This window comes from Leuciscus leuciscus (assembly GCF_965113295.1).
Source record: "Leuciscus leuciscus genome assembly, chromosome: 8".
NCBI lineage: Eukaryota > Metazoa > Chordata > Actinopteri > Cypriniformes > Leuciscidae > Leuciscus > Leuciscus leuciscus.
Genome location: NC_138732.1, coordinates 39,684,159 through 39,711,360, shown reverse-complemented (window position 1 = coordinate 39,711,360; position 27,202 = coordinate 39,684,159). Strand labels below are relative to the sequence as shown.

The 27,202-nt window shown below is 37.9% G+C and overlaps 3 protein-coding genes across 4 annotated transcripts in view; 1 reads left to right on the top strand and 2 right to left on the bottom strand.

Annotated features, from left to right (window-relative positions):
• Positions 1–27,202, top strand: part of LOC309505017 (nuclear factor 7, brain-like) — a 112,621-nt gene that overhangs the window by 3,294 nt on the left and 82,125 nt on the right. Inside the window, exons 2-6 of one of the 2 annotated variants that reach the window (XM_082178370.1) lie at positions 7,255–7,350; positions 7,463–7,693; positions 7,811–7,833; positions 7,915–8,033; positions 15,004–15,580. In XM_082178370.1, the coding sequence (XP_082034496.1) occupies positions 7,255–7,350; positions 7,463–7,693; positions 7,811–7,833; positions 7,915–8,033; positions 15,004–15,548 (1,014 nt within the window). In that variant the 3' untranslated portion in view covers positions 15,549–15,580. Of the gene's footprint in view, positions 1–7,254; positions 7,351–7,462; positions 7,694–7,810; positions 7,834–7,914; positions 8,034–15,003; positions 16,911–27,202 lie in introns of those variants that run through there. The other variant, XM_082178369.1, reaches the window with a different exon arrangement.
• Positions 1–27,202, bottom strand: part of LOC309505037 (uncharacterized protein) — a 67,314-nt gene that overhangs the window by 15,148 nt on the left and 24,964 nt on the right. The gene's annotated exons all lie outside the window — the stretch shown is intronic.
• On the bottom strand, positions 22,017–26,262 carry pcdh20l (protocadherin 20-like). The gene is made up of 2 exons (XM_082178319.1): positions 26,106–26,262; positions 22,017–24,612 (listed from the first exon to the last, which is right to left on the bottom strand). The coding sequence occupies exons 1-2, from the start codon at positions 26,124–26,126 to the stop codon at positions 22,174–22,176; spliced, it is 2,460 nt and encodes an 819-aa protein (XP_082034445.1). The 5' UTR covers positions 26,127–26,262; the 3' UTR covers positions 22,017–22,173.

The window sequence follows — 27,202 nt, the reverse complement described above, 5'->3', positions numbered from 1 at the left end:
AGATATAGCTCATTCATGTGTTTGTACGGTTGCTAGGGTACTCCAAATGGTTGCTACGGTTTGTTTATACAGTTTATGGGGTAATATATAAAGAGTATTTGCAAGTCTGGGTCAAAAAATGCCCAACTCTGTGTTTTTACAATGTTTTGTTGCTGAGATATGGCTTGTAAATGTTGTTCAATGGTTGCTAGGGGCCTGTAACTGGTTGCTAGGGCGTGGCTATGAAGTTGTTATGTCACTACTTATTAGCTGCTTGATAGGACAAATCAAAAGAGCCCAACCCCAAGGCTCTATGACCTTCTGAGCCAAAGATATGAATTTGCAAATTTTGTGCCTATGTTAAGTCTATGGGACATTTTTCAGAAAAATTTTCGCCCGCCAGACGAACATCTTACACCCGATCGCTTATAAAAGTCATAGCACACCTCTCCTCAATAAACCGGTCGATTTGATACCTCATTCAGGGGTCTGTGACAAACGGTGTGGGGCGAGTTACGCGCCGAAGTTTTGTCTAGGTGAATAGTAATCACAACACTAGAATGTACATTTCCTGAAGAAAATGTGAAGTGGTGCTTGCAGTGGCAAAACTCGCCACTGGGCAGATGCTAACACAATTAACATGTTGTGATACCATGATATACCACGTTTTAGCATTATTTACCACGATTTACCATGTTTCTAAGATGATTTACTACGATTTACCACATTCCAGCATGATTTACTATGATTAACATGTTGTTAAAATGATGCTAGCATGATTAGCATGTTGTTAACATGATTAGCATGTTGGTAGCATGATGCTAGCATGATTAGCATGTTGCTAGCATGCTTTTAACAAGATGTTAGCATGATTAGCATTTTGCTAGCATGTTTTTAGCCAGATGCTAACATGATTAGCATTATGCTAGCTTTATTAACATATTGTTAGCATAATGCTAGCTTGAATAGCATTTTGCTAGCATGATGCTAGCTTAATTAGCATATTGGTAGCATGATTAGCATGTTGCTAGCATGATGCTAGCTTGATTAGCATTATGTTAGCATGATGCTAGCTTGATTAGCATGTTGGTAGCTTGATGCTAGCATGATTAGCATGTTTTTAGCTAGATGCTAACATGATTAGCATGTTTCTAACATAATGCTAGCTTGATTAGCATGTTGCTAGCATGATGCTAGCTTGATTAGCATGTTGCTAGCATTATGCTAGCTTGATTAGCATTATGTTAGCATGATGCTAGCTTGATTAGCATGTTGGTAGCTTGATGCTAGCATGATTAGCATGTTGCTAGCATGTTTTTAGCTAGATGCTAACATGATTAGCATGTTGCTAGCATAATGCTAGCTTGATTAGCATTTTGCTAGCATGATGCTAGCTTGATTAGCATTTTGCTAGCATTATGATAGCTTGATTAGCATGTTGCTAGCATGATGTTAGCTTGATTAGCATGTTGGTAGCATAATGCTAGCTTGATTAGCATGTTGCTAGCATGATGCTAACATGATTAGTATGTTGCTAGCATGTTTTTAGCAAGATGCTGTTGCCAGGTGGTGGTTGCTAGGGTTTTCTGGGTGGTTGCTATGGTGTTGCTAGGCAGTTGCTAAGGTGTTCTGGGTGGTTGCTAGGCAGTTGCTAGGGTATTCTTGGTGGTTGCTAGGCAGTTGCTAGGGTATTCTTGGTGGTTGCTAGGGCATTGCTAGGTGGTTGCTATGGTGTTGCTAGGGTGTTCTGGGTGGTTGCTAGGCGTTTTGGGTGGTTACTAGGCAGTTGCTAGGTGTTCTGGGTGGTTGCTAGGCAGTTGCTAGGGTGTTCTGGTTGGTTGCTAGAGTTTTTTGGTGGTTACTAGAGCATTTCTAGACGTTGCTAGGGTGTTCAGGGTGGTTGCTAAGGTATTTTTGGTAGTTGCTATGGTGTTACTAGGTGGTTGGTAGTTGTCAAATATGGTTACTATGGAGTTTTTATAGAGTTCTTAAAATCTTTAATAACGAGTTCCTTCAGTACGGCACTCGGCCTGCGGCCTCGTGCCTATGGCCGAATAGGCACAAGTATGGAGCAATATCGCAAGGCTACGAGTGTGATATTGCTTTAAAAAATGTAAAAAAAATGTTTTTATATTATTTATTGGTTTAGGGTGGTTGCTAGGGAGCTCAGAGTGGTTGCTAGGGTGCTGTAACTGGTTGCTAGGGTGTGGCTATGAAGATTTTAGGCCATTACTTATTGGCTGCTTGATAATATAAATCCTCTGAGGGAGAGAGAGAGGGAGAGAAACGCAGGGGTGTCAGGCCCTTTGGAGTGGTGTGTGTGAAAACGGCAGTTGGGATTCAAATGTTTTTAGAACTCCCCATGTAAAGTCAATGGGACTTTTTTGGCCGCTTTTTCGTCCGCTGTGCAAACATCGTACACCCGATCGCTTAGAAAAGTCATAGCACACCTCTCCTCAATGAGCCGGTCGATTTGACACCTCACTCAGGCGTCTGTGACAAACGGTGCGGGGCAAGTTACGCGCCAAACTTGTGGCGGAATAATAAGAAGAAGAAGAAGAATAATAAGTATGAGTGACAATAACACTAGTGGTGCTTTGAAAAAGCACCACTAACTAGAATGTACATTTCCTGAAGAAAATGTGAAGTGGTGCTTGCAGCGGCAAAACTCGCCACTGGGCAGATGCTAACACAATTAACATGTTGTGATACCATGAAATACCACGTTTTAGCATTATTTACCACGATTTACCATGTTTCTAAGATGATTTACTACGATTTACCACATTCCAGCATGATTTACTATGATTAACATGTTGTTAAAATGATGCTAGCATGATTAACATGTTGTTAACATGATTAGCATGTTGGTAGCATGATGCTAGCATGATTAGCATGTTGCTAACATGCTTTTAACAAGATGTTAGCATGATTAGCATTTTGCTAGCATGTTTTTAGCCAGATGCTAACATGATTAGCATGTTGCTAGCATTATGCTAGCTTGATTAACATATTGTTAGCATAATGCTAGCTTGAATAGCATTTTGCTAGCATGATGCTAGCTTGATTAGCATTATGTTAGCATGATGCTAGCTTGAGTAGCATGTTGGTAGCTTGATGCTAGCATGATTAGCATGTTTTTAGCTAGACGCTAACATGATTAGCATGTTTCTAGCATAATGCTAGCTTGATTAGCATGTTGCTAGCATGATGCTAGCTTGATTAGCATGTTGCTAGCATGATTCTAGCTTGATTAGCATGTTGCTAGCATTATGCTAGCTTGATTAGCATTATGTTAGCATGATGCTAGCTTGATTAGCATGTTGGTAGCTTGATGCTAGCATGATTAGCATGTTGCTAGCATGTTTTTAGCTAGACGCTAACATGATTAGCATGTTGCTAGCATAATGCTAGCTTGATTAGCATGTTGCTAGCATGATGCTAGCTTGATTAGCATTTTGCTAGCATTATGATAGCTTGATTAGCATGTTGCTAGCATGATGCTAGCTTGATTAGCATGTTGCTAGCATGATGCTAACATGATTAGTATGTTGCTAGCATGTTTTTAGCAAGATGCTGTTGCCAGGTGGTGGTTGCTAGGGTTTTCTGGGTGGTTGCTGTGGTGTTGCTAGGCAGTTGCTAAGGTGTTCTGGGTGGTTGCTAGGCAGTTGCTAGGGTATTCTTGGTGGTTGCTAGGCAGTTGCTAGGGTATTCTTGGTGGTTGCTAGGGCATTGCTAGGTGGTTGCTATGGTGTTGCTAGGCAGTTGCTAGGGTGTTCTGGGTGGTTGCTAGGCGTTTTGGGTGGTTACTAGGCAGTTGCTAGGTGTTCTGGGTGGTTGCTAGGCAGTTGCTAGGGTGTTCTGGTTGGTTGCTAGAGTTTTTTGGTGGTTACTAGAGCATTAGAATGTACATTTCCTGAAGAAAATGTGAAGTGGTGCTTGCAGTGGCAAAATTTTCCACCCGGTTGCTAGGGTGTTGTACATGATTGCATACAAGCCATCAACCATGTCTGTACGATGTTGTGGAGCTGAAATATGGCTTCTATATGTTGCAATATGGTTGCTAAGTAGCTTTAAACGGTTGCTAAGGTGTGGTTACACAGTTACCATGATGATATTTACAGACTGGTGTCCCAACCAAAACAAACAAACACACCCCCATGTCTATACGATGTTCTGGTGCTGAGATATAGCCCATTCACGTGTTTGTACGGTTGCTAGGGTACTCCAAATGGTTGCTAAGGTTTGTTTATACAGTTTATGGGGTAATATTTAAAGAGTATTTGCAGGTCTGGGTCAAAAAATGCCCAACTCTGTGTTTTTACAATGTTTTGTTGCTGAGATATGGCTTGTAAATGTTGTTCAGTGGTTGCTAGGGGCCTGTAACTGGTTTCTAGGGCGTGGCTATGAAGTTGTTATGTCACTACTTATTGGCTGCTTGATAGGATGAATCAAAAGAGCCCAACCCCAAGGCTCTATGACCTTCTGAGCCAAAGATATGATTTTGCAAATTTTGTGCCTATGTTAAGTCTATGGGACATTTTTCGGCTAATTTTTCGCCCGCCAGACGAACATCTTACACCCGATCGCTTATAAAAGTCATAGCACACCTCTCCTCAATAAACCGGTCGATTTGACACCTCATTCAGGGGTCTGTGACAAACGGTGTGGGGCGAGTTACGCGCCAAAGTTTTGTCTAGGTGAATAGTAATCACAACACTAGAATGTACATTTCCTGAAGAAAATGTGAAGTGGTGCTTGCAGTGGCAAAACTCGCCACTGGGCAGATGCTAACACAATTAACATGTTGTGATACCATGATATACCACGTTTTAGCATTATTTACCACGATTTACCATGTTTCTAAGATGATTTACTACGATTTACCACATTCCAGCATGATTTACTATGATTAACATGTTGTTAAAATGATGCTAGCATGCTTTTAACAAGATGTTAACATGATTAGCATGTTGGTATCATGATGCTAGCATGATTAGCATGTTGCTTGCATGCTTTTAACAAGATGTTAGCATGATTAGCATTTTGCTAGCATGTTTTTAGCTAGATGCTAACATGATTAGCATGTTGCTAGCATTATGCTAGCTTGATTAACATGTTGTTAGCATGATGCTAGCTTGAATAAACATTTTGCTAGCATGATGCTAGCTTAATTAGCATGATGTTAGCATGATGCTAGCTTGATTAGCATGTTGGTAGCTTGATGCTAGCATGATTAGCATGTTGCTAGCATGTTTTTAGCTAGATGCTAACATGATTAGCATGTTGTTAGCATTATGCTAGCTTGATTAGCATGTTGCTAGCATGATGCTAGCTTGATTAGCATGTTGCTAGCATTATGCTAGCTTGATTAACATGTTGTTAGCATTATGCTAGCATTATGCTAGCTTGATTAACATGTTGTTAGCATTATGCTAGCATTATGCTAGCTTGATTAACATGTTGTTAGCATTATGCTAGCTTGAATAAGCATTATGCTAGCATTATGTTAGCATTATGCTAGCTTAATTAGCATGTTGGTAGCTTGATGCTTGCATGATTAGCATGTTGCTAGCATGTTTTTAGCTAGATGGTAACATGATTAGCATGTTGCTAGGATTATGCTAGCTTGATTAGCATGTTGCTAGCATGATGCTAGCTTGATTAGCATGTTGCTAGCATTATGATAGCTTGATTAGCATGTTGCTAGCTTGATTAGCATGTTGTTAGCATAATGCTTGCATTATTAGCATGTTGCTAGCATTATTAGCATGATGTTAGCATGATGCTAGCTTGATTAGCATGTTGCTAGCATGATGCTAGCATGATTAGTATGTTGCTAGTATGTTTTTAACAAGATGCTGTTACCAGGTGGTTGCTAGGGTTTTCTGGGTGGTTGCTATGGTGTTGCTTGGCAGTTGCTAAGGTGTTCTGGGTGGTTGCTAGGCAGTTGCTAGGGTATTCTTGGTGGTTGCTAGGGCGTTGCTCGGTGGTTGCTAGGGTGTTCTGGGTGGTTGCTATGGTGTTGCTAGGCAGTTGTAATGGCATTCTGTGTGGATGCTAGGGCGTTGCTAGGCAGTTGCTAGGGTGTTCTGGGTGGTTGCTAGGCGTTCTGGGTGGTTACTAGGCAGTTGCTAGGTGTTCTGGGTGGTTGCTAGGCAGTTGCTAGGGTGTTCTGGGTGGTTGCTAGAGTTTTTGGGTGGTTACTAGAGCATTTCTAGACGTTGCTAGGGTGGTTGCTAAGGTATTTTTGGTAGTTGCTATGGTGTTACTAGGTGGTTGGTAGTTGTCAAATATGGTTACTATGGAGTTTTTATAGAGTTCTTAAAATCTTTAATAACGAGTGCTTCAGTACGGCACTCGGCCTGCGGCCTCGTGCCTATGGCCGAATAGGCACAAGCATGGAGCAATATCGCAAGGCTACGAGTGTGATATTGCTTTAAAAAATGTAAAAAAAAGTTTTTATATTATTTATTGGTTTAGGGTGGTTGCTAGGGAGCTCAGAGTGGTTGCTAGGGTGCTGTAACTGGTTGCTAGGGTGTGGCTTTCAAGATTTTAGGCCATTACTTATTGGCTGCTTGATAATATAAATCCTCTGAGGGAGAGAGAGAGGGAGAGAAACGCAGGGGTGTCAGGCCCTTTGGAGTGGTGTGTGTGAAAACGGCAGTTGGGATTCAAATGTTTTTAGAACTCCCCATGTTAAGTCAATGGGACTTTTTTGGCCGCTTTTTCGTCCGCTGTGCGAACATCGTACACCCGATCGCTTAGAAAAGTCATAGCACACCTCTCCTCAATGAGCCGGTCGATTTGATGCCTCACTCATGGGTCTGTGACAAACGGTGCGGGGCAAGTTACGCGCCAAACTTTTGTCCGGAATAATAAGAAGAATAATAATAAGTTTAGTGACAATAACACTAGTGTTGCTTTGAAAAAGCACCACTAATAATATGTGATTTAAGACACACCAAAAGTGACTGATACTAACATACTTTCACTTTCTGTATTTGTAATTGCACAACCACAAATATATACAACTGCATGTATATAATAATACAAAATCGGCCACATTTGTTTGTGTATAATATGATTTGTCAATGTTCATCTTTTCCAAATTAAATAATTAAAAATATATGTCCTGCAATTTTCTGGTACAAATGCTTCTTGTGAATGATCCATTCAACATATAAATAATATAACTCTAAAAACATCCAAACATCCAATGTTTAAACCTCTTAAAGCTGCATAAGTTTCACATATTTTCATCTTAACCTGTAGGAGGAATTTAATACAGCACTGACGTCCTTACAAGACAAGCTCAAACATGGAGAAGAAATGAAAGAAGAGTGTGATAAAACAATTGAACACATCAAGGTGAGGATATAAAGAGTTAAATACTCAACATTCACACACAGAGTTTATTATTGACATTAGTGGAGTGTGTGTTCATACAGCGCTGACTGAAGTGAATGTGATTTGATTTCAGTCTCAAGCTGAGCACACAGAGCGTCAGATTAAAGAAGAGTTTGAGAAGCTTCATCAGTTTCTCAGAGACGAAGAAGAAGCTTCAATCACTGCACTGAGAGAGGAAGAGGAGCAGAAGAAGCAGAGGATGAAGGAGAAGCTGGAGGAGATGAACACACACATCTCAGCTCTTTCACACACAATCAGAGACATGGAGGAGATGATGAAAGACAATGACGTCTCGTTTCTAAAGGTGACAAATCAATCTGGCTTCATTCTTTGTGCAGAAAACAACTTGTATAGAGAGACTCATTGACAATGAGAGTGTTTGATAAGATATTAAAAAGTTTTCAAACTCTATATTTTCCAGAACTTTAAGGCCTCAATGGAAAGGTAAGTGAGCTGCTCGTATCTCTTCTCTCAGTGGATCTGAACTCAAATTCACTGCAGTTCTGACTCCTGAATGTTCCTCAGAGTCCAGATCTCACAGCCGGATCCACAGATGAGTTCTGGAGCTTTGATTCATGTGTCGCGTTATCTGGGTAACCTGCCGTTCAGAGTCTGGAAGAAGATGCTGGAAACTGTCCAACACAGTGAGTCTCAGCAGATTTGACACCAGTGCTGAAGATAGTTCACATATAAACACACACAACATCAACATTTGATAGAAATATATTTAATAATCACTTGAATTTCTAAGTGAATCTGAACTGCATTTCAGAAAATCATCAGGGCTGCGTTTCCAGATAACGATGGATCTTAGCACTTTACCAACGTTCGTGTTCATTTCACGTGCGTTTCACAAAAATGCACTTAGCACGATCGTTCGCAGCTGTGCTTTAAGTGCTACTTAAGAGTCGCTGTCGGTTTGTCAAGTGCTGAAATGTCACCTTGTAGAATGGCTTGTAATTGCAGCACACGCTTGCAATTTTAAATGTTTAACCTAACTGTTTTCAAAACCTCAACCTCACATATCTGTATATTTCTCATTATTTCGGGGTTGAAAACTTGTGACAGGGTTGAGTTTTTCACTTAATTTATGGATCATTTTAATTTAAAAAAATATATAAAATAGTCATGTTTCAGCAAAGATATACTTACCAAATTCATGGCAACTCATAATTCTGTTATAAATATAATATTTGATGTAATGTGTCCACTTAAACACTGACAAGCTTCTTATCTCAGAAATGGCCGCCGCATCAGCTGCAGAAAGACAGTGTTATATATGCAGATCTGTTGATCCAGAAAGAAGGGCACAATATGTGAAAGAAAAAAAAAAGAAACAATTGAAGACAATGCCTCCCTTCAAACCAATTACAGTCTTCAACCCCGTCACACTTTTCTCAACCTTGTCACATTCATATTTTTGGAAAAAAAATAGGGAAGGCAAATAAAAATGTACAATATTTTTTATAAAAATAAAGAGACCACAGTTCAGCCCCATAATTGTGAAAAGTATCATAAATGTTACATTTGTAGTTATTAAATTGTTATGAGGGACACATGAGCAGTAGATGTTTGTTTTATAGCAAGTTTTGTGTAAAATCCTCTTTAAACCAAGTCCATTTTGTCCGTTACGGGGTTGAGAATAAAAGGTGTTTAAAACTGTTCTTTGTTTAAATAGTTCAAAGTTACTATCAGATGTAATGTTATTACCTTGACAAACTATACATCATTATAAAGATGTAAGACTCAAGTTTCAGTATTTGACCACTATTTTATTTTGAGAAACTTATAGTGACAGTTATGTATTAATTTATGTCATGAGTTATGTAATGAAAAAATGAGTCGATACCTTTAAAATGAATTATGAGCGTCAGCCGCTCCCATTCAGAAAAAAAAACTCCTGTGCGGTGGTCATGACAGTGCCTGACCAAACAACGTCCCTCAGGGCTTTTAGCTAAAAAAAAATTGCACATTTAGAGAAATATTGATAGATCCTCATAGGTTTACGTCAGATTTCTATAGAGAGGAATAATATTTATGGAATTATACCACTAGCGTAGCCAGAAAAGCTTCTCTGGGTGTGCATAAGAAAAACTGGGTGAGCCACATTTATTGTCAATATTTATTTATTATTAATGTAAAAAAAAAAAAAAAAAAAAACCTGGCATATCACTAACTTTACAGAATAGACTGGGCTGATGTGTAAAACTATACTCAGGCTCGCCACATAATAACCATCATACTAGGCCTATATAAAATATAACTCAGGGCTCAACATTAAGACTTTTTATGTGCTTGTCCTTGGACAAGTGAATGACCGATTTCCTTGTTCGAAGTAAAAATAAAATAAAAAAATCGCTTGTCCAGAAATAAAATAGGATTTTTTTGTGTGTGTTGTAAATATAATAATTTATTCTGAAGCGATATTCCCATCAGTGTTCAGTCAGCTTTTACATATTTAAATCTACATATTTATGATATTTTAACCTTTATGAAGAGCATTTTCCCCTAATCGTTTTAAATATATGCTTCATCTTTCATTTTAAATTCTTAAATTTGATCAATAAATTCAATTGGAATAATAAGACACTATACGGCTGTTACCAGTCAAATTAATTAATTTACACTGAAAAAGTAAAACGGATTTAAAAAAATGTTATGAGATTGTTTAAAATATTGTTTTAATATACAACAAATATGACATATATTGGAAAGAACGATAGCCTACTTTTAAACACGTGGGGCGATTCTAGGATTATTTTCAACTGGGGGGCACAAGAGGGGCCACAATTAATACAGAGGGGCCAATCTTACAGTATGTTGTGTTTATATGTAAAACTGTAGATATCCAAATCATTTTAAGTTCAGTAAGCTTTAAAATCCGCAATAAACAGTGATACCTTATTTTCTTTTAATTCCATTTATTCAATGCTGTAAATAAGAACAGTCAAATTCAATTTGTCTGAACTTTTCAGAAGTGAAAAACTGTAATAAATAAAAGAATCCAATCTGTGAATAGAGTACAACTCACAAAAATAATAAAACTCAACATTAGGTTATATAAACTTTACACAAATCCTCACAACCTTATACATGGGCAAAAATAAATCAATAGAACAGCCTTATTTATACAAATGCAGAAGTATATAATTCATATAATAAATACACAATTAATTAATATAACTTTAATAATTAAATACAATAATAATAACTTGTATCCACATCCTATTAAATTTGTATAGCAGCATTTGCAGTAAATTTGAATTGATGAATAGACTAAATCTAAATATGCCAAGGCTAATTAGCCTTGTGCATATATGATTGTATACTATCAAATATCCATACTTTCTGTTAGAGGTAGCTACTTTTTCAAAAGGGTGTAGTTTAACTACATGCAAATTATATGAATCTTATAAAAACAGTTTAGAATAGCTTAAATAGTCCAGTGTTATTTTAGTATTATTTATTTATATACAGGCTATTATACATTTTAGTAATATTTTATTTACATTGCTATTTATATTTATGTTTTTTATTTGAGAATGTTTCTGGATGTCATGACGTTTTGTCACTAACTTCTGTGAATTCTATCTTCACAGAAAACATATACATTACACAATTAGGCTAATTTGAGACTCATATTGTTCACTTTGCTTGACACAAAATTCAAGAAATTAGCCAGATTGTGCCACACAACATTCCAAAACTACAAGATATTTGAAGAAAAACACCATCTATTTTATGTTTCAGACAACAAGAAAACTCAACATCAAATACCTTCATAATCTCTAGATATTATGAGAAATTATCCATAAGAGACCGTTACATATGTTCGGGTTGCAAATTGTGCATACACCAAAATTATTTTTATGAATATGGTCTATTTCGAAGTGTTTAAATCCAAACAAACAATATTCATAGATTCTCCTACTCCTGTATTGTGTTGTGCTTGCACAGCGTAGACAGTAGACTCTGTAGACTCTGATCAGAGGCGCCGGCGCCACTGCTTCCGTGGCGCGCAGTTTTTAAATTAGCTAATGTCGCAATCATTTTTTATTAACTTTTTAAAGTTTAATTACAATTCTAATAAAGTCATTATCGAGTCATGCGCCATGACACTGATTTCATTTAGAGGATTCGTTCTCAAGTCAACGTCAAGTAATTTTCTTCATTTATTAGAAATCTTTAAATTCGCGTGCAGTCACGTATCTCAAGTTGACCTCCACCTCTGATATTTACAGCTTTTAAAGTGTGGAACGTGAGATAAACATAATATGATTTGCTTCGGCATCTAGTTTGCAATATCACTTACGTATCGGCAATAAACACAATAAAGCGAGGCTATTTGCTCCAATTCGCTCACAGACCCCCAAAATTTCAGGCGATCGATGAGACTTCGGTGAGAAGCGGCGTGTGTCACGTGCTTCGCTCCGAAATACAAAATATGTTAGCAAAAGGGGCGATAGAATTAGTCTCCCCCGCGCTAAAACACCGCTATTTTCTAGTTCCGAAAAAAGACGCCGGCATCAGACCCATACTAGATTTGAGAAATTTGAACAAGGATCTCATGAGACGGCCATTCAAAATGTTATCTACCAAACATATCCTCAAACATATCCTTGTGCATCCTTCCGGGAGGAAAGTGGTTTTCACAGACGCTTCCAACCTAGGTTGGGGAGCGCTGCACGAGGGCAAGCCTGCCTCCGGCCTCTGGTCGAGCACGGAGCAGAGCTTACATATCAACTGCCTGGAAATGAAAGCAGTTTGTTTGGCCCTCAAAGCATTTCTACCAGAAAGACTCGGGAGAATAAATACTGTGACAATTATCCATTTATTAGCAACCCAGCAAGCAATAAAGTTTTTTGGCGTAGGCCCCGTCCGTAGCTCGCAATCTGAGGGTCCGGACTCTGCATATCCTGCCTGAAGAACAAGGCAAATAAAAATAATAATTAAATAAAAAAATAATTCTGCATCTATTTTTAGGTGTGGCACACCGTGGCTACGCCTATGATTTATACCCAAAATGTGCCGATGTAATCATTATGAGCGCTGGATGCTCTGATGTACTGTGTTTTCAATACACACTGGCAGCCTGAGGGTGCCCTATGCACATTTAGTCCATATATGGAACACATGAAGAAGAGCCATGTCATGTGAAATTCCAGGAACAACCTAAACAAAGCTTACAGAGATTGCTGTAACATGCAGATAAAGATGTTTTGGAGACAATAAACATGATTGCAACGATATATGATTTATCTATGTTCTTCGAGCCATGTCAGGTATTTTCATTATAACAGATTATATTTATAATTTAATGTTCAACGATATAGACTTTATCATCGTGCAGAATACTATATAATATATTTTCTGTCTGATTTTTTTATCCAAAGCCAAATCAGATCACAGAAGGTTATTTTAAAAACTTGACTTTCGTTATAAAGTAAGTTTGGTGCAAAAACATGGTTTTAATCTCATAAATCGTCGTGTATTGATGGTGTGCTAAGCTAACATGCTAGCGAGCACTAAAATGCACCTGCCACCTAGCTGTTATTTTATCCTTTTTGAAGAAGGGAATTTGATACAGTTCCAAATGTGAAGTGAGAACTTTGATAAAATAAATTAGGGATTGAAACAGCGTGAATAGCCAGTCGTTAGTAATTATAATGAAGACAAAAGAAAAGCATATTTAGAGCCATAACCTGGCCATAAACTGCCAAGTGTCAGTTTTCAAATGAGATCATACTTGTGCTTTTAGTGCAAAGAGTTCATGAACTGTATCTGTTTAAGTTTGGGTATGCCGGGATTTTTCAAAAGTGGGGTTGCTGGCTAACAGGTTAAATCCGAAAAACACTGAAATTAATAAAAGGTCTTAAATGCCTGAGGCAATTATTATTATTATTATTATTTTTTTTTTTTTTTTTTTTTTTTTTGAGGTTTTAATATGTGCGTAATGATGTGGGCTATTTAGAAAATTATTTATATGTAGTTAAAAAAAAAATTTTTTTGGAAATATTACCAAATCCCAGTAATGACCCATGTCCAGTTTATAACTTAGCCTAAGGCCGAATGATTTCCGTGATTCAGAGGGAATTCCAGAATCCAGTCATGAAAATGGAATTTACATAACGCAGATGTCACGTTAAACAAGCAAACTGATGGATGGATGAATAAATCGCTGAGCAAGAAATCCAATTGCGAGATGATCTGTGAATATTAAAGCTCAAAAAGACTGCTATGTAAATATATAATCTGCTTGTTCTGCATGTCTCTGTGTGAATGAGATGTGCCGCTTCTTCTACTACTCAAGTACTCGACGCGCTCATGGTGTTTTCAGCGTCTCATAAACAATATGAGGACATTAATACATGAACATTTCCAGAGCTGCTCTGAGAGAACGCCTAATGAGCATTTCCATCATTTTATTGGGGAAAAACCAGTCAAATACACTCTGAAACATTCACTACAACCCGTCAAAATAAAAGTTTAACTAGGAGAAATTATGACTATTGAAATGATGAATATTACTATTGTACGCCTAAAATAGAACACACTTCTCAAAATAATAATAATAACAACAACAATAATAATACAATTTGTTTAAACATTATTTAAAGAATATATTTTGGTCCATGGTTTTGTCCAAATTTATTTAACATTATTTGAAGAATATATTTTTTGTCCATGGTTTAATTTAGTAAATCTGTTTTGCAGCCCCCCCCCCCCCCCCCCCCCCCTCAAATCTGAATAAAATACATTTCATTGGACTCTATTATTCTTAAATTCATATATTATTAATGTTAAAAATAAGTTGTTAAATTTAGTTGTAAACAAATGTTTATAAACAAAACAAATGTTTTCAAGTTTGTTATAATAAAATTATTTGTTCAACCAAAAAAACCTGTTTTCATTCATTTAATTGTCATTTTAACTGATGATTAATAATACTGTTTATTTATTTAATAATTGATTAATACCGGAAACGGTGATATTCATAAGTGAGACGTTGTCATACACAGGAGAGTCCCCACCACACCCCCGCTGTGAAAAAGGATCTCAATAACTTTTACTCTGAGTACATTTTAAATTAGTTACTTTTTACTTTTACTTGAGTAGATTTTTAGGCCGGTAATTTTACTTGCAGGGGAGAGCCGGGACAGTTGAAACACTTTTCAGATAAACGCTGTTTTCTAAGATAAGGTTACAGAGAGATTATTTTTTTTGTGTGTGTGTGATCAACAACTCACATATGTGTTTTCCTATGACCAGGTTTAACTGGCAGGAGGCGCTGTCGGGACGGTTGAAACACTTGTCGCCTCATGCCAGTTAAACCTGTTTTGCCCTTAAACTAAAAAACTCTGATATTGCACACTTGAGGGTGTGTTTCAGTACTAATACACCTGCCGTATTATTATTACAATCGCACATGAAACAATAAATACAACTTGTCAGTCAAAAAAAAGTACAAAATAATTCACTTACCGCACTCAAAAACAACTTTCCAGCTTTAACTCCAAAACAGCACGACGTAAAGAAGACATGTTTTCGTGGGTCTGGTAGGCATTTCTAATACATCATATTTCATCCTGTAATCAGATGTTATTCTCTTTGCAGCTCCGTTGACTCTGGATCCAAACACAGCACATCCTCGTCTCACACTCTCTGCTGATCTGACCAGTGTGTCGGTCAGTCGTGTAGATAAAACACTTCCTGATAATCCAGAGAGGTTTGATGAGTATCCATGTGTCCTGGGATCTGAGGGCTTTAACTCAGGAACACACTGCTGGGATGTGGAGGTTGGAGACAATACACACTGGATTCTTGGAATAACAACAGCATCAAACCAAAGGAAGGGAAACGTTTTCTTTGACTCTAATGTCTGGTTTGTGTGGTACAGTAACAGCAAATACATCTCACATTCCCCAGAGCAACCCGCCACTGTCTTCACTGTTAAACAGAAGCTTCAGCGTGTGAGAGTTCAGCTGGACTATGACAGAGGAACAGTGTCATTCTCTGATCCTGTAATTAAAGACTGTCTGCGCAGATTCAGGACATCCTTCACAGAGACTGTCTTTCCATTCTTAGGTAATGACTGCACAACTTCTCCTCTGAGGATCTTACCAGTTAAACTGTTTATTACAGCAGAAAATCACAGTTAAATCTGATTCTGCTTCTAGATTAATATAGTTTTGTAAATTATGCTTCAATAATAACACTGTAATCAAAGGGTCTCATTGATCAATCACACTTCAATGTAAAGTTTAGAGCCGACTTAACCCTTGTGTTTCCTTAAGGACATGTTTGTTTCTTTCAGGGTTTAAATTTAATGTAATTTTAAATTGGATTTTTATTGGCTTTTTCTTATTTTACCCTCATTTCCTTTCATAAATCACTGGGTACACAAACTATTTACACTCAGGACCTTAAGGACAAAAATGTCCCCATTGAAATCCATTAAAACTGCCAATTTATTTATATCCCAGGGCCATTTAACTATTAAATGATGCAGTCTGTGTTAATAGCATTTGTTCTGTTGGCAAGGCTTCACAATTTTTTTACAAGATGGTGCCGTTTTCTCAGGTTTGGCCTATAAAGCGAACACTCGCTTTTTTCCTGTTTTCTGATTCTGCATAGAGTCAATTGGATAAATTATTGTGTAACAATTGTGTGTGTGTGTACTATTTTATTTTATTTTATTTGTGCATGTAATATTTGATAAAGAAAAAATCTACTGTACTGTCAATCACAAATCTCAAAGTAATTGGTATTTTTATAAATTCAATACTTAATCATTAAACAAGTCATACAATAATAAAAAACATTAAATTCATGTTTACAATATGTAGACAAGATAAATTGACACATTTTAGTAATCTTCTTGCCAGTGAAATCCTCATATGTTCATATGTATATTATCCTATAACTCGAGCTCTGAAACATATGAGGCAGAAGCTGTTTATATATTCATGCATAATGATTGACAGAATAACAAGACAAACTAAATACTTTCAAACCGTTATTTAGAACAGATTTAAAATATTTTTTCTACTTTATAATATAAAGCGCCTCATCAGATTCAAACTGATGCACTTCAGTGTATTTTAAGTACATCTGCAGTGACAAATATATGTCATAATACCATAAGACAAAATGTCCACTGATGATGTAACAGGACCGTTCTCAGCACCAGAGACTGCAGTGCATGCTGGGATTTGGTGACAGTAACATCAACATCAACACTGTTATTGAACTGAATGGAATCAATGTTGAACTGACTCAAAGTGAATAACAACATTATTATCTTCTGTAGAGCTGATTATAGATGAACTCATTTCATAGTTGATGATCGTTACACAGTTATTGAACTGAACTGAATCAACACTGAACTGACTTCAGCTGAACAATCACTGTTGTCTTTAGAGCTGCTTTACAGCAGAACTGATTTCTGTTTGCATTATTGATCATTATTTTCCTGTTTATCTGTAAAATCTGCTTTGAAACAATCTTAACAAAATTAGTAATGACTTGTGCAGTTTCTCACTGGTTATGATGATGCGCTTCTCATATCAAGAGTCAACTGTATATCAACAGCCCTGAGTCAAAGGAAAACTGATAAGGAACTTGATATGAGGACATTTAAGTATTAAAAGTGTTGTTGTCAAACCCATGTCTAATAATAATCAGGGTTGTTCAACTCCTGAAGAACTAACTTTGAGTTCAGCTCAAACACACATTCCTGTAGTTTACAAGTAACCCTGAACATCTCGGTTAGGTGTGTTGGTCCCACTTTATATTAAGTGGCTTTAAGTACTATGTACTTACATGTACTTACATTGAAATTAATAATTTGATACAATGTACTTATTGTGTAACTACATGTTTTTACATTGTACTTACATTTTAAAAATTCCTGCATGTAATTACAGCTGTAATTAATTTATGTAATTACATTTGTAATTACACAGTTGACCCTTCCCTTACACCTTAAACCTACCCAATCCACCTCACCTGTCCCTAACCTTACCCGTATCACACCTCAATAGCAGCAAAAGTGTTTTACAATACAACATGAACACAATAAGTACATTGTACTTATTTTTTGATGTAAGTACATAGTACTTAACGGCACTTAATATAAAGTGGGACCGGTGTGTTTGATTAGCATGAGGAGCAAAACTCTTCACTAGAGAGTAGAGTCGGACACCTCAGCCAAAGGCAGTGTGTGTGTGTGTGTGTGTGTGTGTGTGTGTGTGTGTGTGTGTGTGTGTGTGTGTGACTCCCTCTGCTGGACAGGCTCATGTAGTGTAGGGGAAGATGCTTTAACAGTATTTCCAAACCCTGTTCCTGGAGGCACACTAACATTTTTTAACTCTTCCTAATCAAACTCACTGATGCAACTCATCAGCTCTTTAGTAAACGCTTCAAAGCTGTGTTCAGAATCATGAGGCGGCTCGTGAACTGATTAGTTTCTGCCCTTTTAACTCTTGACCGGCAAAACAACATGGACTCTGTTATATGTGACGGAGCTTTATCTGCAGTATTACCTGTATTAACTGTACATGTCCCGTACAGACACGTCACTCTCTATTACTAATAAAACCTGAACAGATTCTTACATTACCATTACAGTTTAGTGGTGTTATTATAAAGTATGCATGGGGGCCGGGATAAAATCCTGATATAATATACATTTTTAAAATTAACCAAGCAAAATTGCAGTGAACTCGACTGCCGGTGGTCAACCTGCATTTTCATGTGGAAAACACTTGATTTTTTTGATAACATTTTAACACTTGTTGCCATGTCTTCAGACCCACTTATATCATTTTGAATTATGAACCGAAGCAAGAACATGCATTATTTCTATCATGACAACTCTCTGAGAGTTTAGCATGCTAATGGACCTGACCATGTTAATGTGCCCCTATTATGGTTTTTCGAATATTCCCTTTCATGCAGTGTGTAATATAGATGATTGTGAATGTAAACTACACTGCTGCTGCTATTATTGCTGCTGTACAATATAGCATGCATGATATTACCCGTAACAGATCTATACAGGTGGAGCTGGGGAAGGTGGAGGGTTTCTGCAAACTACAGCAAACACTGATCAAGTATTTGAATGTTGAACAACAAGCTCATTGGCCGCTGATGCAACAGGAACCATCAGCTCGTCATGAAGAGAACAATGGCTGTTTCTCAATGCGTTCTTCAGCGATCCTTGTGTTATCGTACTACGTCTTTATCAACCCTCAAAGTTCAATTCCAATGCTCAAGAACGCAAGCGCAGAGGACGCATGAAAGTGCCCGGATGTGTTCTAGATATCGAGGATCATTCTGAAGGGGGTGGATTAGAATCCACTGCTGCTTTAATGTATATGAATCAAGGTCTTAATCAATATTTTAACAATTCGAATGCAGACTTGAGAGAATCTAACTGATAAAAATCCCAGAAGACGCTGCGGGCGGTCGACGTACGGAAGCCTGTAAGCTTTAAACTTCTCGTTCTCACCCTGGTTCTCACTTAAGAGATTCCCACTGCAAGCTCGAAATGCGTGAAAAATGTAACATTTGTCCATCTATTTGCTTGATTTTAATAAAGTGATAAAGACCTTAAGAAAGCGGTAGTATTTTTATTGGCATATTTAAAAAGAATCTTAATTCTTCTTAAATCAGCATCTGTGACAGATTCCCCAGCACTCGATGGCTCCTTAGAGGCAGCTAACCCTACCCTCAACCTTAAACCTACCCATCCCCTCGCTGCCTGGAAGGCGCCGTTGGGGGCTTAAAACACCAAGTGCCTTCCCCAGCTCACTCAGTCATTATCACAAAAGGCTGTTATTTAAATGGATATATAATACTTGCCTTTGTATAATTGTATAACTACTGTTCAATAATCATAGAAATTTAAAAACCCACAAGCATATAGATGATTATTTTTACTGTAATTATTTGCCCTGTAGCGTCAATAACATCAGATCCAATTTGATGTCAAAATTTAAACATAAATGGCTTATTGGGATTATGGCTAATTATGGCTTTAACAAATTAAAGATGTATATGAAACAGAGTTGTATGTAAAGGCAAATTTGACAAGGAACCAACGATCTTTGGTGGCTCAGCTGCGAACTGGCATCCTTCCTTTGGCCTTAGAAACTGGTAGGTTCACTCAAACTCCTGAAGAGGACAGACTCTGTAGACTGTGTGAGTTAGGAGAGGTTGAAAATGAAACTCATTTTGTGTTATATTGCCCACGGTACGATGATTTTAGAAATGTATTATTTGGTGAATTGTTTGTTAAAAAGCCTGAAATGTTCTGGATTAGTGATGACGACAAGATGAAATGGTTGTTTAATTTTAATGTGTTTAAATTGGCTACTTTTGTTTGCAAAGCCTGGATGCAGACTTGTTTATTTAAATAAGTTTATGTATGTTGTGCCTACTGTCTGACAACTGTTTTTTTGTTGGTGGTATTGGTGTCTTACAAGCCCATTGGGGCTGGGCATACAGTAGTATGCAAGACACAATAATAAAAACTATTCATTCATTCATTCATATAGACACACACACACACACACACACACACACACACACACACACACACACACACACACACACACACGTGTGTGTATAATATATATACACAAACTATATATATATATATATATATATATATATATATATATATATATATATATATATATATATATATACAGAGTATATATGTGTGTGTGTGTGTGTGTATATATATATATATATATATGTGTGTGTGTGTGTGTGTGTGCGTGCGTGCGTGCGCGTGCGTGCGTGCGCGTGCGCGTGCGTGTGCGTGTGTGTGGCCTATAATATTCACCCGAGCTGTTTCCGCTCAAGCTGGTGTTGTAGCGTTCCTGACAGTATTTATCATGTTACAGTTCACAGGAGAATTGTATTGCATTTACAATAGTGTATTTTTCACATAGTGAACAGTTACAACCACAGTGTGTGCAATTTCACAAACCTGGAAGAGCTTCTGAATGGATATAAGCAGTGTAAGAAGATCAAATAAGTAGTAGTAGAATCAGTGAATTATGAATAATTAACTGCCATTGTAAGAATAACATGTAATCATGTAATAAAAAATAAAAAAATTAAAAAACTATAGTCTGATTATGAGTATTTTAAAATATAATCCAGTTACAGTTAAGCCCCTTTCACACAGCGCGGTGATCCTGGGAAATTTCCAGAGTGCCTTCTGTGTGAACGCAAACACGTCCCCGGATCGATGCTGGGTTGGGGACCTAGTAACATTAATCCCGGGTCACATTATCCGTGTATTTTCCGGAATCTCTGTGTTAAAAGGGCTATATAAATTCTTAATTTTTGGAATCCGATTACATAATCCAGATCACATGTAATCAGATACAACCCAGCACTGATAACAGAATATACAGTATAACAAATGCTAGAGAAAAAATTTAAACGTTGTTCAGTGTTAGTAAAATTCATTCTTATGCGTTACATTCCACTGTTCGTTTATTTTTGTCGTGGCCACAACAGAATATCACAGCATGTGGAGGACAAAACATATTAACTTGTGGGAATTTGAGTTAACATTAACATTAACATTGTGCTGGTTTTTTTTTTTTTGGGACATGTAGCCTATTATGACCGTCATAGTGTTTTTGAAATATGCTGAAGTAAACACCTGAAATATACCATATAAATAGTAGGCTAAATGATAATCATTCAGTACTATGGTATTACCATCTGATACCAATCAACCTACCAACACAGTACAGTAAATCTTTCTATTCACGCATTGATTTAGAACATTGTTACTGTTTGCAGGTGCATAACCCTTAATGCTTTTGGAAAATATAACATAATTGACAGTATTCATCTTCCAGTGGCCGTAAAAAGTGGAAGGATCAAAAACAGGCTTGAGGCATATAAAGAAGAGGAGCAGCTACGGATATTGATGCAATTTGAGAATCATACATGAAGTATCTTTCTAGCCTGTATGCGGAAACATGACAGTTAACTGATGGTGTTTTATTACTCATATCTTCTTTCAGGAAGTGCTTCTCATTCCACCTGCACTCAGCAGACCTGCTTAAACATGCCCTTTTTTTTTCTTTTCTTTTTTTTTTTTCATTGATAAAAACCCTTTCATGTCTTCTTGGGAACTGTATGATTATGGCATCTGTTTTGTTTTCTTTCAAGAACTTCTTTTATTGAACACTTCTTTTATTTTTACTTGTATAAAGAAACAAAAGTCATAATCAAAGTTCTTACAACTTCTTTCATGCATAATCTTGTCCAAATCACCAGCATTCAAAAGAGAATAATTTACAGTTTCCTCGTTCCATGCATGTTTATTGAGCCTCTGAACCTCCTGAATGGGCTGAGAAAGGCACTATTGGCTGTCAGGAAACCTGCGGGTATGAGATGTATGATGTCTGACAACCTTTACTACAATTCCTTGAGATTTTCATACCCCTTTTCAGGAGGTTTCTCCACAGCATAAACTACCAAACAGTGTTTGGTACAGTCTCAGTCTCCATGTGCTGTTAGTGCACGCAATTATAAGAAAAAAAAAGTCAGAAATGTGAGATAAAAACTCGCCCTTTTTAAAAAAAAAAAAAATTCTGTGGCGGAAAAAAGCTTACTATACAATACTAACCAAAAGTATAAGTCAATGGATACTATTTGCAGTTTATCAAAAAAGACCCCCCCCCCCCCCCCCCTCCCCTCCCTCTCGCTTTAGTTTAAAGGTTTCAGTTCACCGAAATTTTCAGTCTTTCAGTTTTTCTTCACTTTCCTTTTTGTGTGTTTGTGCTTGATAAACACCACTGCAAGCACCAGAAGAACACCGCCCGAGACGATCATCAGGCCCAGGCCGCAGAGAAGAACGAGCCAGGCGTTTGATTCGCCTCTGCAGTCTTTGACAGGTAGTGGCTTCGGAGGCGGCAGCGTCGCCGGCAGGTACTCTGGCACTGCGCTCACCTGACATTTCTCCAGAGTCTCGTTGACCAGCAGGTTGACCCACACGGTGGTCTGTAGCGGGTCTGGCTTTCCTCCATCGCGAACGACTACGAAGAGGTGGTGCATGCCGTAGTCCTTACCGCTCAGGCGCTGGACCAGCGTGATGTTTCCTGAGTGCTGGTCAATCTGGAAGGGGCTTTGGAGAGCCGGTTCACTCGCAACAATTTGGTAAGTGATGTCCGAATTCATTCCTGAGTCCTCATCAATGGCGTATATCTTTGTTATCATGCTCCCTGCTTTGGTAGCTGGAGATATGGTCAGACAGGAGAGGTTGCTGCTAGGAAGAAGGACCTTGGGTTGATTATCATTGACATCCTCGACAAAAACGGTAATTTTTACCGTAGTGGAAAGAGCCGGTCTGCCGCCGTCGACGGCTACAACCAGAAGCTCATAGCGATCCTGCTTCTCACGATCGACCTCATCAGTGCTGCGGAGCGATCCCTGCACCAGGTCTATAGCAAAAGGGACCTTTTCATTTAAAATACGCACATCCATTATTCTTCCGTTGTCTCCATCATCAGCATCACTTACTGGGATTTTCCCAACTTGGGAAAGTCGTGGAAGGCTCTCAGGCACAAAGAAATAGAAATGTGGGGTTGAAAAGGCCGGTGGATTGTCATTCAGATCCAGTACGTTCACGGACACGACAGCAAGGCCCTCCTGTGAAGGATCGCCCCCGTCCCGGGCCAGAACAGTCAGCATGTACGTCTCCTGCTGTTCTCTATCCAACGACTCTGCTACCGAAATCACGCCGGTCTCTTCATGAATACTGAAAGGCCCCCCGTTTGTAAGCCTGTACTTTACTTTGCCAAACTGATCTGCGTCTGCGTCGGTCGCCTGCACTTTCAGCAGAAACATTCCAGGCGTGTTGTTCTCCTTGATGTCCTTTTCATATTGTGTTTGATCAAACTTTGGGGCATTATCATTCACATCTTCAACCACCACTTTTATGACTTTCCTTCCATGCAGCCGTGTGCCGTGAGGATCAGAAATAACTACTGTAACATCATACTCCCTGCGCATCTCAAAATCTAGAGGTTTTGATGTTGAAAGCAAATAGCTGCCTGCTTGCGGTTTCAAAGAAAATGGCATGCTGTCTGCTTCTAAGGACAGAGTACCTTTATCACTAGAGGTGTCTTGTATCTCCAAGAGGGCCAAGACGGTGGGGGGCTCGTTCTCTGGTAACACGATCACTTGGTCTTTATGCTCTGCGACAAACCTGATCTTTATGGTCGGCTCTGGACTCACCAGCGGCTTAATGTCTACGGTTACCTGAGTTTGAGCAGGGGGGCAAAATGGGCTGTTCACAAGGACTTTCAACATGTGCTTCTCAGAACTGTCAACCTGCACGTCAAAAGCTAGGCTGATCAGACCTGTGTGTCCGTCCACGTGAAAGAGCGTTTTGGCCCTGTCTGAGATCTGACGGCTGAAGGAGAAAGTGATCTGGGCATTTTGGCCCAGGTCTTTGTCTGTGGCTTTAAGCTGTGCCACCGCAGCGCCCTTGAATCCTAATCCTGCCACAGTGGCTCTGATGGGGCTATCGGCGTCAAACTCTGGGCAATTGTCATCAACATCGGTTACAGTTACAATGAGATTAGCCGTAGCGCTGAGAGGCACTGAACCTCCATCTACTGCTACAAGAACCAAGAAGTGGTTTTCCCGAGTTTCCCGGTCCAGTTCCCTCTGTACCACCAACTCAAGTTCATATCCATTTTGTTTGATGCCAAAAAAGCCATTGGAGCCTTTTAAATGGTAATGTATCAAGCCATTATTGCCAGTGTCCTTATCCTGTGCCTGGTCATCCAGTGGAAAACCCGTCCCGTTTAATGCATCTTCAGGTATGCGTATATGAATCTCGTTCCTCTCGAAAAAAGGAGCGTTGTCGTTAACATCATCCACAACAATTATTATCGGCACCAAATCGAAATTAAGACCCACGAGTGCAGTGTTCGGAAAAGTGCAGTCCCCGTCCTGATGTGTCGGACACAAGGTCTCTCGGTCGATGCGCTCTTTAGTGAACAGATCGCCTGTGCTCTCGTCCACCCTGATGTGCGTCTCGTCGCGGAGCTGGTATGGAGCCGAGTAGTTCCTGCTTAGGCTTCCGATCTTAACGCCCGCTTCTTGCTCCTCCAGGACGGTAAAACACAGTTTTCCGAGGCTTTGGATTTGCCCAGCAGATGCCAAGAGAAGCACCCACTGCAAAACAAGAGAAGCAACTTACTACTTGAAAGAAAGCAACACCCTTCTTTCCATATGAAAGTTTAACCACACTGTGTAATCCTTAACCACCAAGCCAGTCTTTTTTTCCCCTGTTGAATGCATTTTTGCAAAGGCTGTATTTTAGACTTACTTGATGTTCCAGCAGCCAGACAGTTTACTTTAGAATATATAATCTGAACTAAGCTTGAAAATACCTGCATACTTTCTATAAACAGACTACAAAATAGGTCTTGAATTCTTAAAAATGAATGCATCCCCCAACAATGCATCTTCTTACAAAATGTAAATAGATAAGACTTTATTTTATGGTGATGTAGTTACACGTTACAACATGTACTTACTATAACAGTAAATTATGCATAATTATTGCAAGTAAACCAGACCTTAACACTAACTGTAACTCTATAGTAAGTACATGTAGTTAATTATTATTACTCAGTACTTATTTGAGTAAGTACAATGTAACTATGTCACCTTAAAATAAAGGATTATATTTTTATTTTATTTTAAGGTGTCCGTGTTAGTGTAATCATACATTTAAGTACTGAGTAATAATAATTAACTACATGTTCTTACTATAGGCTTATGGTTAAGATTAGGGTGCGGTTAGATACATGTAGTTAAGCACAATTTAGTGATTAACATTTAACTTGTGTAACATAGACACTAAAATAAAGTGTTAGTAACCTTTAAATATATTAAATCAAATCAAATCAAATATATTTCATCACTTTTTTCCAGCCCTTTTCTATGTTGTTTGCATGTATAGTTTATTTTCTTAATATTCTAGAAATAAACATCCTGTAAAACATTAATAAAATCCAAAGGTTAATCGTTCTGAGGGAAATAGCAGGTTCACAGATTTACACTAAGAAGGGGCTTAACAGGTTCTGCAACAGATGTGTATGTTTGATAAGCATATATTTTCCCAATAATTAATTATGTAGACTATTTGATAGTTTTTTATTATTATAACAGTTACAACTGTTATAACAATTATTATTACTAACATGGTTGAATAATTAAACTTACAAATTGCATAATGCAATCTAACATATCTACAAATCTAACATAGCTTTCTTGATTAAAACAAACAAACAAACATGGGATTTTTCCTTTTTTTGCTCTAAAAAAGTGTTATGGGACACCATGTGCTCTATTCATGGAAAGTGCCAGCAACACATTTTGAGTTGGTTATTAGGCTAGACTTTGTCCCTTTAAACTGTAGACGTTTATTTTCTATTTCTTTGTATACAGTAGTCTAATTCGTCTGTCTCTTTGAAACTACCAAATGAAATAGTTGGAAACGTGTTAATCCCCACCTGACACACTGAATGCAGACTGACTTCTGTGGACTTTACCTCCGTGTAACGCCTGACAGACTTGGCGTTCAACGCCAAAATAAGGGAAATATTTTCTTTCCGAAATATAATAATAATAGCGAGTAAAGTGCTGGATATGACACTGACCTGTAGAGTAGTCCAGTTCATCTTGTGGTGGTTTTGAGCTGTCCATTCTTCAGGAACATGTTGAGCTCTGTGAGCACGAGAAGAGCGCGGGTGAAATGCGTCGGGAGCGCGCGCCGCGTACCTGTGCTACAGGTGAACAGCTCGAGATTAAGCGATTATTCTGCCGTTGGGTGAAAGCGAAAAATACTGGTCTGACGGGATGTTTTTCTGCCTGAATGCCTTTTAATGATAGATGGGTTGCGGTTAAGCATTTTCCCCCATTCAACACTAAGATCTCTGTAATGCATTATAATAACATATAGCCTACTCTCTAAACTATAATAAGAGAGATTATAGTAGGTAGTTATACCTTTTCATTTCAGTTGTTGATGTTCAGTTTTGCTTTCCTCAAACAAAATGAATTGGAACTGTGGATTTCAAAACAAAATGCAGAGTTATATTTGTATTATTGCTATGTTTTTTTTTGTTGTTGTTGTTTTTTTGTTGTTTTTTGTATTATTGCTGTTGTCATTATGTCTCAGTGACGCCATCGTGAGGGCACCAGTGATATCACATTTATCTGATGGCTCTCAAAAGATCATATTCTTATTCTAGCCACATAGTTATATTCTATAAATTTTCTGTAAGCCAGCATATTTTATTTTTTTTATAATTTTTTTTTTATGATGGAATGGAACTACTGAAAAAAAAGAAAAGCTATAAAAAGTGATATGCATAAAATAATAATGATGACAGCCCTTAGTAAAAATACTCCTACTAACACAGTACCTCAGTTTCAGCCAAAATACTTGGCAACTATGGTAGATCTACTTAACTATAGTAGAACAAATAAATTGGGGAAAGGAAAGTAATTAGCAATTAACAGAGGAATTGCATTTCGGAAATGATTAAAGGTCCATAACTGTGCCCTAAAAGTGGATGAGTAGACTGGAGGAGTTGTCGGATTTTTTTTTTTTTTTTTTTTTTTTTGTAAGAAAAGAAACAGCACTGCATCGAATACATCAACAAGGAAAAGGAATATAGACAAATAACAATGGCACCTCAACCAATAAGAAAAACGTGTAAGAAATAGATAATTTGTAATAACCTTGTTCTTA

Excerpts from the sequence above, each read along its gene's own strand:
- pcdh20l (XM_082178319.1), bottom strand. The coding sequence starts at position 26,126 with ATGAACTGGACTACTCTACAG. Across the intron at positions 24,613-26,105 it reads TGAACTGGACTACTCTACAG|TGGGTGCTTCTCTTGGCATC; the intron begins GTCAGTGTCATA and ends CTTGTTTTGCAG.